The following is a 16838-nucleotide window of genomic DNA, read 5'->3' on the forward strand; positions in this document are numbered from 1 at the left end:
AGAGATAATTTACTCTTTTGTGTCGATCTTATCTTTGCTATTAAATACTATTCAATATCCAATACATTTTCCAAAGGATTAATGGAGTTTAATATATTCAAAGGGTAATATAGTAATATTATCCCTGTGATTAATTATTTCTTAAGGTGTGTGTAAGTAAATAGTGAGCAACTATCGTTAGACAAAAGTAGTATCTTTTTTGCATTTCTAAAGTGACACTTATATTCAACAGATTTCTTGAAACAAATATGAAATTTTGATCAATATTACTAAATTCGATCAAATCCATAATTAGTATGATCCTCATTATGCAATCCATTTATGCATTTTGTGATGAACATGTCTATGAAGAACAATGTCGAGTCAAATCCGTACAAACCATCCTCTCCATCCTTTCTCCTTCCTCTCAAACAAAGTTTTATTAATTAAAATTAAAATTATTTCAAAAGGGAATCATTTCCTTAAAGATCTCTTCTAATCAAACTGTTTTAGAAAAAAATAATTAATTGTAAACACGGTCCTATGTAATGTTATCAGGTGGCTAACAGAATAAATAATCATGTTAATTAATTAAGTACTAATTATTTCTGGTAATGATTATGGTACAAAGCAACCTCCACATGTGTTTACATTTAAATGAGAAAAGAGAAAAACCCCTTCACATGTTCCTCCCACACGTAATTATTTGTTGATTCTGTCTGTTTTCTTATTGTACAAGTTTTAATCAAAATTTCTATGATATTTAGTCTTTCCTCCATTCTAAAATAATTTTCATTTTTCGCTTTGTAAGAGTTGATTTGATTAATTTTTAAAGTTAAATTAGATTAGATTAATTCAAAATTTTAAATGTTCAAAACCTATACGAAAAGTATTGTAAATTGCAATTGTTCTTATACAAATATGATTAAAAATATATATCTTAATATGTTGATCAAAATTCATATCATTTGATTCTCAAAAAGAAAATTGTGATAAATATTTTGAAATTGAGAAAAGATGTTTATTCCTGATTGCCCTTGGTTACTCCTAGGCTTGAGCATCAAGCTAAGTGAGCTGAATTGAACTTTTAAAATTGAGTTGATCGAGTTCAAATAGAAGTTGAGCTCAACCAAAGTGTTTATGGTAAAAACATATCAAAACTAGCATAAGTAAAATGTAATAATTGCATTACTTACCTAAAGGGTTCGTTTGGTAGTTGATTAGTAGTTAGAAAGTGATTTATTCATATATTAAAACTAACATAATTAATATCATGTTTGGTAACTTTTTAGTTACTTTTCATAAAAATTTCCACATGATCTAGTTCAACGTTTGGTAATCATTTTACAATTCCACTTAAATAAAACATGTATATTTTATGAGTCAATTCATGTATTATTTTATATATGAAAATAGAAGATCAAATAAGTAATACATGAATAGTTAAACTCTGCATAACTCATTCTTACATTACTAATACGTACATAGCTCTAATCAGCAACCAAACGACTTGTTTGTTAGCCGAGCCTACGCGAGTCAATTGATTGATGTTTGACCTAATTGAGTCGAACGCTAGCTAGCTACGTCGTTTGACAAGAAATATGGACAAAAGATTATTGACTAATTAGTTAATTAACATTCAACTTGCATGTCTCAGTGCTTAACAGACCAAATAAAAAAATGTTCAAGAGGAAAAAATGTGAGTTTACACTAACACCACCTTAATTTAAGGATCTTTGGAGAAATTAAGTACAATAATATTTTAAAAACAATATGCATTAATGTACTGAAATTTTGTTTAACCATTTTATGAAGTGGTTGGTTTAACTAAACTGTTGGACAATTTAATTTAGAGATGACCGACAAAATAGATTAACCAAAAATGTGAACATAGCTTTTACAGTTGGCAAATTGCCCTTTTGAAACAGTAATTCTACACCAAAATATTTGACAATAATCAATATTCCATCATAATATCATTTCTAAGCAACTTCCATAAATTTTAAAATTTTGATTTAAATCAAAATTTAAATTTAATATAATGTATTTTTCAAACAAAATAACTACTTGATAAACAAATCAAATGAACTTTGATGAGTGAAACTTACTCAAGTGGTTGAACATCTTCGTCATTGAACCGATAGATTGAAGGTCCGAGTCATGCTAAAGGATAAGTCACAACTATTAATTTTTCCTTTATTAAAAAAATCAAAACAAATCTTTAAACAACATTATACCTAATTAATCAAATGATATTACTAAAAAGATAAAGCAAGTACATATGAGGGTTGTTTGGCTAATGATTTGAAAAAATTAATCTCATCATAAGTCTAAGTTAATATGTGCATTAAGATTTGCTTAAAATCGATATGATTTTGATGTATTATGTTATGAATTATAAAATATGAAATAAAAATGTGTATCAAGTATCAACCTACGTAGCGATTAAATTATGCAAAGATAAAAATACACAAATTAAGTAACCATGTATAACAATCTTTTCACTATTAGTCATTTCATAACAGTTCATTTATGATTAATTCCCACACAAACATTTTTTTCCAGCTCAATTGCCCTCCTTTAGTCTCCAGTGGGACACTCTAATTACCAGTCAAAATAATAGATACGCTTTTTGCGTACTATGTGGATTTTTTCCCTCCTTTTTTCTGGTATGAAATTTGTCTAATGTGTCATATGAACTCCTCTTTCGAAAGCTTATCAGCATAAAGATTGTTAATCCGGCCATCGACCCACCCTCCGCGAGTGGCATCACATACAACCTCCCCCCCTCCTTGAGACTCAATGTCCTCGTTAAGGTTGGCCACCATTGTTATGCGAGATTCAAGTTCAGTTACCAACAAAAATAACAAATTTGTAATTTGGACTTTGTCATCATCGAGCCCAAAAGTCATGTACGTACCATATGAAGTTGTACTTTGTCTTATATAACACTTCACTCTTTCCTTCCTTTTCGATATGAGATTTACTTAAATAATATGTACCCTTTCTTGCAGAGCTTTCCACCTTAGAAGTTTGTTAGTCCTCGACCTTGACCCAGCCTCATCAACCCACCATTTGTTATTAGGAGCGTGGCAATCAAATGTGGTGCATAGATAAGACTAGGGAAGTTCAAGATAACATGAAAAACATAACACAATCAACAAACGGACAAAAAAAATCTTGTAATTGATCGAATCAGTTTAGTATCAAGTGTTAAAATGTATAGTTTGCTTTAATATTATAGTAACTTTAATTCCTCCTTGATCATTATATTAAGAGGAAAAGTAATGTATGAAAGGGAATTAAATTATTTAAAATTAAGTAGTGACCTCATAGTGAGAGGTATAATAATTTAGAGGTACCATACTTTGAATTATTACTTTGATGTTTGATTGTTCACCCTACTTGTCTAGCATTTAAAGATATTGTTACACCAACCAAAGCAAGAATATTGTTCCTTGTACGGTGCATCTACTTTCATCTATTCACAAATATTGTTCTCTATTTCCTAGAAGTTACAATATATATACTTGATAACAGGTAATTAATCTTCTATTTCAAAATGAGTTGTGTTCAATTGCATGTATGTTTGGTCCCATGGGATTGTTTAGTACTCATATGGAAGGATGGGACATGTTTAGTTATATGTAGGGATGCAGATAACATTCACCGTTAGAATGTTTACAATTGACACCATTAGCTCATCGACAAAGATTGTGGTAGAGTGATGAGCACTACTTCATCTTTAACTAGAGGTATGGGGTTTGAGTCTCTTTGGGTACAGAGTCACCTTTGTTAGGGAGCGCTTTACCCTCCAATGGGACTTTCCGACGCGTATCTGACTCCAGACACTGGTAGGTAACCAAAAAAAAGGGGAAAAAACAAAAGAAACCATTAGTTCTAAGAGCTACTCTTGCTTGGTAGTTGGTATAATAAGAAGTTCTAATTTAACAATTTGATCCATGAGACCATAACCCAAAGGGAGAAATCAAGAACATTTTCTTTTAGTTTAACCATCTGGTATTTGAAGTCTTTGGCTTATTTAATTCAAATTTACACGTGAGTAGTTCTACTAAGGAGTAAAGCCTCCTACCAAGAAGTTCTCTATTTTTAAAAACTCGAACCTGATTAAGAGTGGAGAACTCCCAATTATCCCATCACACCAGGACATTTTTTTTAAGTTTAATCATCTGATATCCGAAGTTTGTTGGTCCAATTAATCAAATTTGCAGTGTGGTAAGTCCACCAAGGGGGTAAAACACTTTCTACAAAAAAAAAAAATCCATTTCCAAAGATCAAACTTAATTAAACATGGAGAAATCTCAACAATTTTCACTACATCTTCAATGGTACATTTTTTTTAGTTTAATCATTTGATATTCGAAATTTCAACCCCATTAATTCAAATCTATACTAGGGTAGGTCTACTAAAGGAGTAAAATGCTCTTCCAAAAAGTTTTCATTTCCAAAGAGTCAAACTTATTTAAGATCAAAGGGATCCCAACTACGCCACTACATGGACGGACACCATTTAATGAGTCACTTCTTAGACACCAAAGGACATTTAACATTAATGAGCAGGAAAGATTCCTATCCAATCTTCAAAACTAGTTCAATCTTCTTGAAATGATCATGTGGGGGGGGGGGGGGGGTACTTTGAAATAATATGTACTAGTACCATGGCTAAAGGACATTCCGTACCAATGGCATATTAAATTGGAAAAAAGACAAAATGCAATAATGTGACCCAACTTATTAAATCAATAGATGCAGAGGTTTGCCAGCTAATAAGATGAGACAAATCAACTCAAGTCAAATAACCCAATTTTGAAATATTTGCTGATGAGATTTGGAGATTAGGTTATGGGCAAAAAAATCATATAGAGGCTCTGAATCTTGATGTGTGTAGTATGAAAATGAGGCAACAACCATCAAGGTAGCAGCATCCTGGAAGCATCCAAATTCCAATCACAAATTGGACATTACATTTATTATCCACTAAATAATATACAAACATGTACATCTAGACAGATAGACTTGCAAAGTAAAATAGGATATCAATAACACTAGAAGGATAACAATATCACATGTATACTCAAGAGGTAATTGGTTCAAGCTACAGAAACAATGCAGGGTAAGGTTGTGTACAATAGAACCTTGTGATCCGGCCTTTACTTGAACCTCATGGGCCGTGCATAGTGGGAGTTTAGTGCACCGAGCTGCCCTTTTTATTTTATTGTTTGACATAGATAGAAACATTGACTGACTAAACTCCAGATGGGTATTTACATCAGAGGATAATTGATAGAAGCTCCAAAGAAGCATAGTCTTGCATGCTTTGTCAACATAATTTATTGAAAGTCGTACACTTACATTTACATGAGTCTAAAGGATGAAACACTTTTCCCCTGTAGATGATCTTGTTATTTTTGTAAATGATGTTATAAAACCATATTGTGTGCACAAATCATCTATTCCAAAAGAGAGATGCCCTGCAAAACTTTAAAAAAAACATGATTTCAGAGCTTGGATTAATTCTATGCCAACACCTAGAGTTTCTTGGAAACATGACTATGAAAATCAATTATCAAATCAGCAGTTATGAGATGTTCATACATCAGACAACTAGCATTGACATGTTCATTCAAGTCCAAAGTTTGAACAGGTATAAACTCCAGCACATTCAAAGGAAACAAAGGGGTGGAGGGTCAGACAAAACAAGCTGCTGGTTCAACTGATATGGAAATCACTATTTCAGGATAATATTTGACAGGTAACTTAAGAGAGAGTAACAGGCAACTCACTGGTAACTTGTTAGCAAAAGATAGAAAATAATGGGAATCCCTTCCAAAAACAGAAAGCACATAGTGAGTAGAAGTTAATTTTAGAGATGTCCTGTGGAATTTGCAGTATCTTAATAGAATATAAAAGAAACAAAGATTCGTATGTCTCTTTTGACAAAAATGACATGAAGAGTATCTTATGAGTGTTTAAATCCACAAAGTTAATTTGGTAAATCCCAAATCGATCAAGTAAGCCATGTTGCTAACTGTTCAGACCCAAACAAAATTGTGCTGTGCTTGAATCATCCATGTGATATCTTTGCATTAGGTATGTTGGTGTAGTTTCTTTCTCATAGCCTGAGGGGCAGGAGTTGCACTGAAGAAAAAGAAGTTAATCCTACTGCTTAACATCTCAGATACAGCAACCAAACCATCATATGAATTGGTTACCAGAAAATAAGAATGTATATCATTTTGTTTCATTTAGAAATTAGAAAAGATATTAGTTTTCGGGGATTCCTTAAAAACACAAAAGGAGAGTAAAAGAATCTGGGCTTGTCTAAGATTTTAACATTCAAATCCAGTTTCTCATATCTGTTTCTTTCTACAACCCTTAAGGAATTCTGCTTTGGGCCATCTTATTTGAAAAGCTCAGCTTCCAGTAAAAATAAGCACTTGTGTGGTCTTCGCTTCATCAAAATCTTAAGACCAATGACCTGTTACTGTCGAAAGGCAATCAAATCTATTGTAGTTAAATTTTAATTATTTGTTGACGACCGTGGTGTCCGGGTCAGCTTTCATGCACTTCAATTAATTCTATGGGATACCTGCCACTTCCCACCAGCAACAAGCACTAGATAACTATGTCCACCAAGGCTAGGGCAGATGGGAAAAACCACCTAGTGTTTTTTGTCTCCACTGAGTTTTGAACCTGAGACCTCAGTATTCACAACCACTTCATTGACCACTGGCCACACCCTTGGGTGCTAGTCAAATTTGGTACATTATGTGTGAAAAAATCAAGGACACACTTTCTGTTTTACATTATACATTTGCAAGAAGGTAGTCGTCGATAAGGATTATCACAAATATTGTAGGGGCTATTTGACGAATCTTCTCTGCTTCCACATTCAGATCGTGAAAGTTTGACAGTATAACTGTTAGTTAACACTCATGTGCCTAAAGGATCTATATCAAACGGAAAGAAACTTGTTATTATCAACTGTTGGTTAATGTTCCTGTGCTGGAAAAAATTCTCATAAAACCTGAAATTCCCAAACTTCCTATGCAGAGAAACGTGATAATCTCCCCTTTGCACCTATGCTATAGTTATGCTTTGCAGTAATTTTTTATCTGGAGTAGTCCAAATTATCAGCAGTCAGGCACTTCTTCCTTCTTTTTTTCCAGGGGTTGCATTCATGTCACTTGCAATTGACTTTCAAGGAGTAGATTTTTAAGTGATGCTAAATCTACAAGCAAATGCTCGAACGTCTAAGAAACTACTGATCGAGAACACATCCAGACATCGAAGCAGACAAACTTTTTGAATCAGCTAAATTACAATAGATCGAAGGAAACAAAAATAGTTCACTCCATTTGTAACATCATCTGTTTGCATTACATGATGCTTACACTAATTTGAATATTCTTTTTCGGACTCAATCAACTGGTATTGGCAGGAAAGGTCATCTGATAAACAATTTGTTTCTGTTTTCGTGTTGGGCAGGGCAGCTGAGATTCTAGTCATGAGACACAATCAATCAACCAAGCGATGCATGAAACTGCAAGTTAACCCAAGTAATCTTAGCATGAAAGGAGAACACCAGCCAGCTGATAGAGGGAGAAATCCTCCAGTACTTTTTTTAATGATGCCACAGGTTTTGTAAAGAGACAAACATTAAATTCCACTTAGACAATTAAAAAGATACTCAATGAGAAGTTAACAATTTTTATTTTGTTTTACAAAGGTAACAGTAGAATTTAACAAATTTAGATTTGTGCCTAAAGGACCTGGACTAATGTTTATAGCATGTGCAGATTTAAAACTTGCATACCCTGAAATTAAGGAAAACTCAAAAGAGATGAATATCATACCAAGTTTTCAGATGCTTCATTGTTGAGAAACCCATTGCATCAGTGTTCATAAGATCCCTCAAAGGAACTTAATGACTTTATAATGCATTCATACACCTTAATCCCCTCCAAATAAACAGTATCCTTGAGGTTCTGCCAGGAGAACAAACGATTGGCATCAGAGAAACAAGTGATTACTGATTTGTCATAGATAGAAGCAGAGACAAACCTCATTGTGGTCATGAAGTAAGATGGGGGTATTCTTCATTGGGGAGAAACCAAAGGTAGGAATTCCCAGCCGTCTCATGAATCGAGCATCAGTAGTCGAAGCTAATATTTCAGGCTTGGAGAGTTTTCCACCAGCTCTAGTAACAGCTTCATTGAACACAGACCACCAAGGGTTGGAATCGGAAGCAAGTGTCATGAGAGGACGTCCTATGATGTCCCTTAGGAATCCTTTCTTGGTTATCTGCCACATTACAAAAAGCCTGAGAATCAGAAGACCAAAAGTACACATTGTCCCTTTTTTGTGTTTAGTAAAACAAATAACATATTGAACCCAAATGTAAACTACTTTAAATCTGGTGATTTTAAACATACGAGTGGGAATGGGGAAAAGCATCTACCTAAAAATGAAGCCAACCATTACTTACATTAGAAATGACGTCTCTACTCCAAATTAACTAATATATGCTCTATTTAGAGTTGTCACCCTAAATAAAGTTTGTTTTGAATAAACAGAATTCACCAGCAGAATGATTACAGAGGTTTCATATTGAGGCATAGCTGATTGATTGACAGACTGATGAACAGAATGATTACATAAGATTCGTTATATTGGGACATAGCTGATTGATTGACAGATAGATAAACAGAGTTGTCCCAATATTGTGACAACTTCCTGAGTAGAAAACTATGGAACCCACTTTAAGGAGAGAATTTTCAATCATCGAACAGCTTCAGAAATACAAGAAAATGACCATTGGATCAAAATGTGTACTCTTAAGCCCTTATTTCTTTCTAGATTTCCAGCCAAATTAATCCTAATTTGTGAATTATTCCAAGCCAACATTCTTATCGACTTCTCCAATCCTTCCTCTTCTCAAAACTCTCTCTTCTTAACATTGTCTCTCCACAGCAGCCACACTTTACCATCATCTTTAGGTCCATATTGGTAGAACCCAAGTTTCAAATTGATCATATAATAGCAATTACTATGACTTTGGAATGTCATCAGTTGAAAACTGGTGTAAAATCCATTTAAGATGGAAAGGAAGGCCTTCTTAGCTGGGGGAAAGTCATATGAGATCATTGAGAAAAAGGGAGAACCATCCGCGTGCTTTGAATGGATCGAAAGAAGGAAATCTTCATCAAAAGCAACAGATTTTTTGGATCTGCAAAGTATTGATGAAGACATCCGAAGAACCGGGGAGATCTACGTCGGAAATGGAACAAATATATGAATATTACATCATCCCAGACTAAAACAGATTTTGAGAATTCAATAGAAACACTGTAGTAGAAGGGAGTAGGACAAGATTGATCATAATCAAACTCTGGTGGCAGGACATTGCAAACAAATTGACGAAATTCAAGGCGAAGGAATTTCTTCTCCAACTGTAAGCTTCCCTATTCTCCCTTCAAAATCTAGTTCATCGTAAGATTCATGTCAATTCAGATTAATATTTAGGTATCATATCACCTCTTTCTTTTTCTCCCTCTTATTGCTCCAGAATTATGCAGAGATAGCCACACTTAGGAGATGGTAGGTCACAGGTAAGTGAAAACTTCAGCATATAGAACCCCCTTTGTACAAGTGATGAAGTAGTCTCTAAAATCAAGAAAGTACCTTCTAGCGAAGTGCAAGTGGTGCACAATTTGGTGAACTGGTGGCAGAAGGCTCCAATAAAACGGAGTTAGAACAACAGGTACAATCAAATAGGAACATCTATGAGACAAAAGCTTACCGCTTCTGCTCAATTCGGACTGAAAACAGGTGAGTGACGTCAAGCTTCACTTGATTAGTGCTATCCAACCACCTCTTACCACACTTAGTAACTGATCAATCACTCCATCTCATTATTGTATCAACACAGCCCAATCTGTTTCACTGGACATACATCTTTTTCTAACTCTTCCAAGTCATACCTCACTGGAGAGTATGCTCTATATATGTACTGAGACACTGGCTGAACATCTGTTATCCATCGCCCCCCCTTGTCTTCTTCTCCATCTAATCTTTACCCCTTTCACCAGCGTTGGCAGTACACCATGCTGTCTACCCAAACTAAATACTCATCCCCCTTTCATTCTAATAGCATCAAAACTTCCTACCTATTGCCTTCATCTTCTTCCCACTAGTAATCATTATCACAATTACAAGAAATAATAACAATTTTTTACCGGAAAAAAATGAGTTCATATTTTTTTTATCGGAAAGAATGGAGCTTCGCCGGAATATTTGAAACTTAAAGAAAGAAAGAAGAAGAAGAATTGGAGAGGGTGAGAGAAAGAGAGAGGCGGAGGAAGTGGGGTGTGTATGCTAAAGAGATGATGGAAATGGTGGATGGGAATAGCTGCAGGGAGGGGAACACTGGGTGGGGAAGAAGACTGTCTTAGTTTTTTTTTTTTTTTGGGTGATCAATTTTTATTTTTTTTATTAATTTAGGTGTATAAGTTCGAGAAAAAAAAAGAAGAAACAATTTTTTCAATTGTTTACGTGCTTAAAGAGGGTGAAACACGCGTTTTTCGACATGTCATCATTTTGTGTCTAATAGGAATGAGCTTTGAATAAATAAGGTGTTCAATAGGTACAGGGATAGATTGAAGTATCTAAGTGAAATATGTGGACAACTTTAAGGGGCGCATATGACTTAAGCCAAATGATTTTCTTTTTAATAACTTGAGCTTTTAGATGAGATGGTCACACACTTTTCCATTGTAGTAGAGCAAGCAGAGATACTAGGTTCAAGTCTCATTGCCACCTATCAAAAAATGTTTGACGTGCTTACTCTATGAAAAAGAATCAGGTCAGCACGTGATTGGATGAGGATTTAACTAGATAAATAAATGTGTATTCTCTCTAACAACTTACACTTTTAGAACAGATGGTCACATACTTCAACATGGTAAAAGAGCAGGAAAAGGTCATTGGATCAAATCTCACTGCCACCTATTATCAAAAAGAATTTCCACATGCTTGCCTCGATATAATAGAAATAGGTATGCATGAGAGAGGGCGTATTGAAGATATAATTAAGGAAATGTAAGTATGTTTTCCTAACAGTTTAATCTTTTCGATGAGATGGTAATGTCATTGGTGATTGCAGTCTAGATAACATTATGAAAGATGACACAGTTGATGTTAGTATGATTATAAGAGCTGTCACTTGCAGTACTGCTTGTTCTTCAACTCTTGGCTGATGGAAGTTTTGTATGTTTCCAGAAGTTTGATCTATTTATCTCTAAGGAACTGGTCAAGTATCAATTAGAATTATCAAAGCGGTAGCATTCTTTTCTTTCCTCAGTCTTCACCAACTCCTTAGCTTTTGACAACTTGAGAGCGGACAAGAATATTTTTTTTCCCGGATGATTTCGATTGCATGAACCTACAGAGACTGCTACTAGTAAGAAGGTTTAGGTTCCGTTGGTCCATGTAATCAACACTGAAAACAGACGAGATTTTGAGACCTTTTCCTCTTATTCTATGAGCATTTCTTTGAACCCAGGATGCATGTTGACCACAGAGATACTGACATATCGAGATTCTGAATTGAACATTCCATCTAGTCGCATCTTCTAAAATCTCTTCACGCAACTGATTCATCAGTCTGCAAGTTGACGAGATTGGCAATATGTAACTTTTGGTTGTAGCCTATAAAATCGGTCATGGAACATCGCTCCATATCAGCCCCATTTTGAACTGAATTGGCATACAGTGATAAGTATTAGGCAAATACAGTTTTTATAGGCAACAAGAAGAGCTGAAGCTTATGTCATTCTTTATGAATGTCCTCCCCGCATTTCGTAGTAAACGTGCTAATTCGCTCTAGGGAAGATTAGTCATCTTCTCAAAAAAAAAAAAAGGACAAAGAAACCTATTGAAAGAGACACATCTGATGATCAAGTCAGGACAGGTACAGACTTGTCTACTGACTTCAAGTTAATTCCAAAGTACTGCCTCATTATTTCAGTCAGTGCATTCAAGGTGCAGAATTGTGGAGTTGATGGCTTTTCTGGTCAGATGCAGGGCTTCAGATAGGTCACCAGAGGTTGGATTGATCTTGGTTATCAATTCGCTTGCCGGGCTAGTGAGGTCGAAAGTATTGTTAATTCGGACCAACAAAAGGTTTTGCAGCAAAGGGTGGATGAGTTCCCCATTCCTACTCTGCTAGGTAATTTTCCAGCACAAGCTCGCACCCAGGTACAGATGGTATTGTACAGATAGTGGGATCCAATAGTTAGTGGCAGATCCAGAATTTTTGTTGAGGGGGTTCGAAGTATAAAGAAGTAAACACGTAAAAGTTACAAGATGAAAAATGACATAAGAGGAAAATTTTAAATTTTAATCCGCTAAATTTAACTTATATTGTCATGTTGTGTTTAGGTTCTTCCTACTTTTACCCTGGTCTATCGAGCTTTTAAAATTTCTAGTGTCTTTCTTTTTATTTTGCAGTATTCTACTTTTTAGATTTTTTTCTAAATTTTGAATTAGTGCACATTTAATCATATGTTACTTTAAAAACCATCAAGATTCTTTAGAAAGGTGTAAAGATCGAGTTACTAATATTATAGTGCATATTCCGAAGATAAATAAATGATATCGTCGATTTTTTTAGTTCATTTAATTCAATTTACTAGGTTACTCATTTGTTAAAAAAAACAAATTATGAATCAATCAAATAAGTTTAGTTTAGTTTTAATCTCTTTAGAATTGACTTGAAAATAGTAAGAAAGAGATACAATGAAATTAAGAAAAAATTCAATTAAATAGATTTTATTAAAAGAATATTCACAGCTTTTAAAGTTTTCCATTCGATTAATCTTAATTTACTTTATTTTATATAATAGTTTTCTAATTCAATTTTAAATTTAATAACAATTCACCATTTTCTCAAAGAGTTTCTTTAAGTTAGTACATGAGAAGAGAGTTATGTAGAAACAAAATGAACAATATAAATAAGAAGAATAAAAGACAAAAATATAAAAAATGTGGCTAATAAATTTAAACAAAGATAAATTGAGAAAAAAATATAGCATAAAAAGAAAAAATTTAAAAAACAAAAATAATATAATTTTAGATTGAATCCAAAAATAATGAGGCCTTTAATTGGGTATTCTGTGCCCAAAACTGAGCCCATCTCAGCCTTTTCGAAGCAAAAAAAAAGGTTGAAACTTGTTGCACTCACCGAGAATCGAACTCGGAACGTGCAATTTAGCAATGAACCCCCTTACCAGTGAGTCACGCTCCTCTTCTGGTTATTGAAGGGGTTCATTTTACTATCTATACGCTTAAAATCAGAAGTCTACCTTATATATACAGTGTAATTTTTCGACGAGGGGGTTTGGGTGAACCCCCTAAGCTCCACGTAGGTCCGCCCCTGCCAATAGTCCTTGAAGCTTTGATTCTTTAGGACCCAATTTCACTCGGTTCAAGAACTTGAAGTTGGGCAAGATCCTAGGGAAAAGACTGTAACTCATGGTTCTCCCAACTCAGACAGATAAAACTGGCTGATAGTTCCTTTAGTTGAATCAACACATCTTGGCTTCTTGATGCATGACTTTTTTATTACACCTCCTACAATAATAACCACGCCATACATACAGGAATAAATCGATATGGATATTAATGAAATAATGCACCACTTCCCCAACATATTGGTAAAGTAGAAATCCATGGTGCAAAGCGAGTCCATTTTGCTCAGAAGCAGGAGCTCAAGCCGACTAGACAACCAGAAAAATACTCTTCGGTTAACTTCAGTTACCAGCCTGTCCAAGGCCTACCAAGCCCACAGTTCAGCATGAGCTCTCCTTACAGCACACAAAACTTCAATAGAGGGGAGAGTGGCAGATTCCATCAGATCTTGTGGCATAGATGGCACATTTAGAATGGCCAGCTCCTAGTGACTATGTTTTTCATATAGAGATGATAACTCAATGCCACAATAACCTTCAGTATAAGCAAGTCAATATGGGTAAGGCCTAAGAGGCTTACGATTTGAACAAGTAATTTTTGGCTTACCTGTAACCTTTTCTTTTTAAATCGACAAGTCAGAGGATAGTGAATTCTACACGAGAAACCTGTTTGCTGATATCACCAACTTACTTTAAACAGTGAATCAGTGATGCAAATATTTCAGTATACCGATGATATACCTCAAAATGCTCTGAACAGTTCCGAAAGCTAATAAGTGCACCATCATTTAATCTAAAGGCATTTGAACTGTGGCTGGAAACAATTGATATAACTTCCAAATCTCAGATATGCAAACTATGCATTACAAGAACGGTTAGCAAGATATTTCTATATGAATTTTCAAAAAAAATCACAGCAATAGTGGGAAGATAAGCTAAGATCTGCAAAATAACATCAATAAGCATAGAGAAAAGCAACATTCACCTTATATGTCATGTTCCTCCAAGCTGGTGCCCATTGCTCTTCGATTATCTTCCTCATAAGTTCGGGGTCAGCTGTTGGCGGCATCCTAATATCAAATCCCGCCTCAGCCTCAGAGGGTTGCATGTTCATCATAAACCCCTATGCAAGAAACAATGATAAGCACAACCATAGACTACAAGGAAACACGTTCAATACACCATAAGCTAATGTTACTTAATACATAGAGAAGTTGTTAACAGGAACAGGTTCAGAATTTGTTACCTAACCTTAGAAGTTATTCCCAATTGGTAGGCTTCTGTCATGATTTGAATTCATTAAGAGACGTCTAAATTGATTGAAAGCTACATGAGCAGAGGTGATGCGTCATCACTCTCTTATCAATATAAACAGAAGGAAAATGTGAAGGGAGTGATTGAAGAATCAATTGAGTATTCTTATTTTCTCTCAATCTACCTCTTCTTCTTCTTCTTCTTCCTAGTCTATTCACTTCTTTCTTATCTTCTTCTTCTTACCTTAATTCTACCATTACAGGTCACTGGAGCTCATGGTTATGGAGTAGTTCTTTTGTTAATTCAATTGTAACCTTTCAGTTGAATCAATAAAGAGTTCCATTTCGAGTCCAATTCCTTCTTCTTTACAGACTACAGTATTTCCATTTCATTTTTACAAATACTTTACAGTTACTTTTGATCAAACTTCAATATACTTTAAGAACAACAATAACTTTCAAGCTAAAGAAAATTTGAAAGACTAATCAGTTAAGAAAGCATCATTGGCATCACATATTTTATTAAGTTGAATAAGAAAGAGAATCCGGATGACTAAATTTAAATTCCTAATACAATCAACTACTGCTGGAAAAAAGAATATACTAGAACTTAAAAGAGTGAGCTCAATCGAAAACTCACAGTTGGGGAAGGAGTTCCAGCATTGAGAAACACCGGGTTCACTGAGATGACCTCAGAATTAGCAGCCAGTCCAGCCTTGACCATATCAAACATAGACTCCCTAAACTTAGTAATAACCTCCATACTCTTCATCAAGTTCTCCATAGCAGTATTATCATACAATTTAGACCCATGTCCAGGCGTTCCAACAGCCTTAATCACCGTATGCCAAGGTGTCCTATCAGCATAAAAAACCCTAAACTCATCATTAGGCGAAGCCTGTCCCTCATCCATCATAAACCCAAGATTCAACTCTTCAAATTCTTTCAACTGCACAAACTTCCCCATCCCATCAAACCCACCAACCTCCTCTTCAGGAACATACAGAATATGAACATTTCTCAGTGGCACAAATTTTGAATCGCTAGTTTGAATCGCTTTGATTGCCTCCAAATACTGCATACCAATACACTTATCATCCTGGGCTCCCCGTGCAAATATTCTTCCATCGGAAGTCTTGTGAGCGGAGAACGGCGGGTGGATCCATTTATCTGGTTCAGCAGGGACAGAATCAAGATGAGAGTTGAAAAGAATGGAGGGAAGTGAAGGATTTGAACCTGGCCAGGTTAATAGGAGGAGGGGTGAAGTAGGGGTGAGGTGAATTACTTTGGAGTGAAGATTTGGGATGGAGTTGGCGAAGTTAGTGAGGTAGTTAATGGCGGTAGTGTAGTTTGGGTTAGGATGGGCAGTGTTGATTCTGAGATATTGTTGGAAACGGGAAATGGGTGTGTCTGATTCTTTGTTTTCATGGAGGGATTCGGAGAATGAGAGTGAAAGGAGGAGGAAGAAGAAGAGGACTGGGAGACGTTGGAGGTGATCGAACATGGTGAAGAGCCTCGAGAAAGACAAGTGCTCTGCAAGTGTTTCACAGTTAAGACCAAATGAAGAAGGTAGTGGTGATTTGGTTTAATTTAATTTGTTATTAGTTTATTACCGAGTTTTTTTGTCTAAATTCATCCCTCAAGTATAACCCAAACTTAGAGTACATCCTCATAGCATAATTGTGACCAAAAAACATCCTTCTAGTATCCCAAAACTTGCATAAGCATCCTTTCTGTTAACTACTGTTAAAAACTAACAGAAAGAAAAACATGTGCCAAGCACATGACTTCCCCAAATCCCCATATACTATACTATGGATTTCCTCCCAAATTCTGCCCGATCAGCTTCCAAAAACAAAACTTCATCTTCTTCTGAACTTAAGCAACCAGACAAGTTCTTTTTCAACAGAAGAACTGAAGCTGGGGTTATTTTCTATCTCCTTTTTCCTCGCCTCATAAACAAGGTAAACGAAATAGTCATTGAAGAAGTTTTGATTTTACCATTACTGTGGTATATTTGTTATTTCTCAAACTAAACATCGTTTTCATTCTCAATAACATCAGATTTTGTAGGTTGAAAAACAAGAAACAATACGAAGAATGTTGGCTCGAAGTT

General features: G+C 35.0%; 3 protein-coding genes across 5 annotated transcripts in view; 2 read left to right on the forward strand and 1 right to left on the reverse strand.

The window, feature by feature from the left end:
• The window catches only part of LOC125809198 (gamma-glutamylcyclotransferase 2-3), a 1073903-nt gene that overhangs the window by 640048 nt on the left and 417017 nt on the right, over positions 1–16838 (forward strand). The window lies entirely within an intron of this gene.
• LOC125809206 (uncharacterized) overlaps positions 1–16838 on the forward strand; it is a 226957-nt gene that overhangs the window by 23495 nt on the left and 186624 nt on the right. The window lies entirely within an intron of this gene.
• On the reverse strand, positions 4928–16252 carry LOC125809155 (uncharacterized). Of its 3 annotated transcripts, none has more exons than XM_049488809.1 (5): positions 15363–16252; positions 14455–14592; positions 8065–8304; positions 7857–7988; positions 4928–5479 (listed from the first exon to the last, which is right to left on the reverse strand). In XM_049488809.1, exons 1-4 carry the CDS (start codon positions 16224–16226, stop codon positions 7896–7898), a joined length of 1335 nt encoding a protein of 444 aa, XP_049344766.1. In that variant the 5' UTR covers positions 16227–16252; the 3' UTR covers positions 4928–5479; positions 7857–7895. The 3 variants fall into 3 exon arrangements, with proteins under 3 accessions (XP_049344766.1, XP_049344767.1, XP_049344765.1); XM_049488810.1 differs by lacking the exon at positions 4928–5479 and adding an exon at positions 7295–7543; XM_049488808.1 differs by lacking the exon at positions 4928–5479 and having other exon boundaries at positions 7295–7988.

Source organism: Solanum verrucosum, unplaced genomic scaffold (genome assembly GCF_900185275.1).
Source record: "Solanum verrucosum unplaced genomic scaffold, falcon-dt-bn FXZP01000062.1, whole genome shotgun sequence".
NCBI lineage: Eukaryota > Viridiplantae > Streptophyta > Magnoliopsida > Solanales > Solanaceae > Solanum > Solanum verrucosum.

Coding starts and splice junctions, on each gene's coding strand:
- LOC125809155 (XM_049488809.1), bottom strand. CDS start 16,226: ATGTTCGATCACCTCCAACGTCTCCCAGTCCTCTTCTTCTTCCTCCTC. Junction 14,593..15,362: donor CTGGAACTCCTTCCCCAACT/GTGAGTTTTCGA, acceptor TTTCTTGCATAG/GGGTTTATGATGAACATGCA. Junction 7,989..8,064: donor TACTTCATGACCACAATGAG/GTTTGTCTCTGC, acceptor TTCTCCTGGCAG/AACCTCAAGGATACTGTTTA.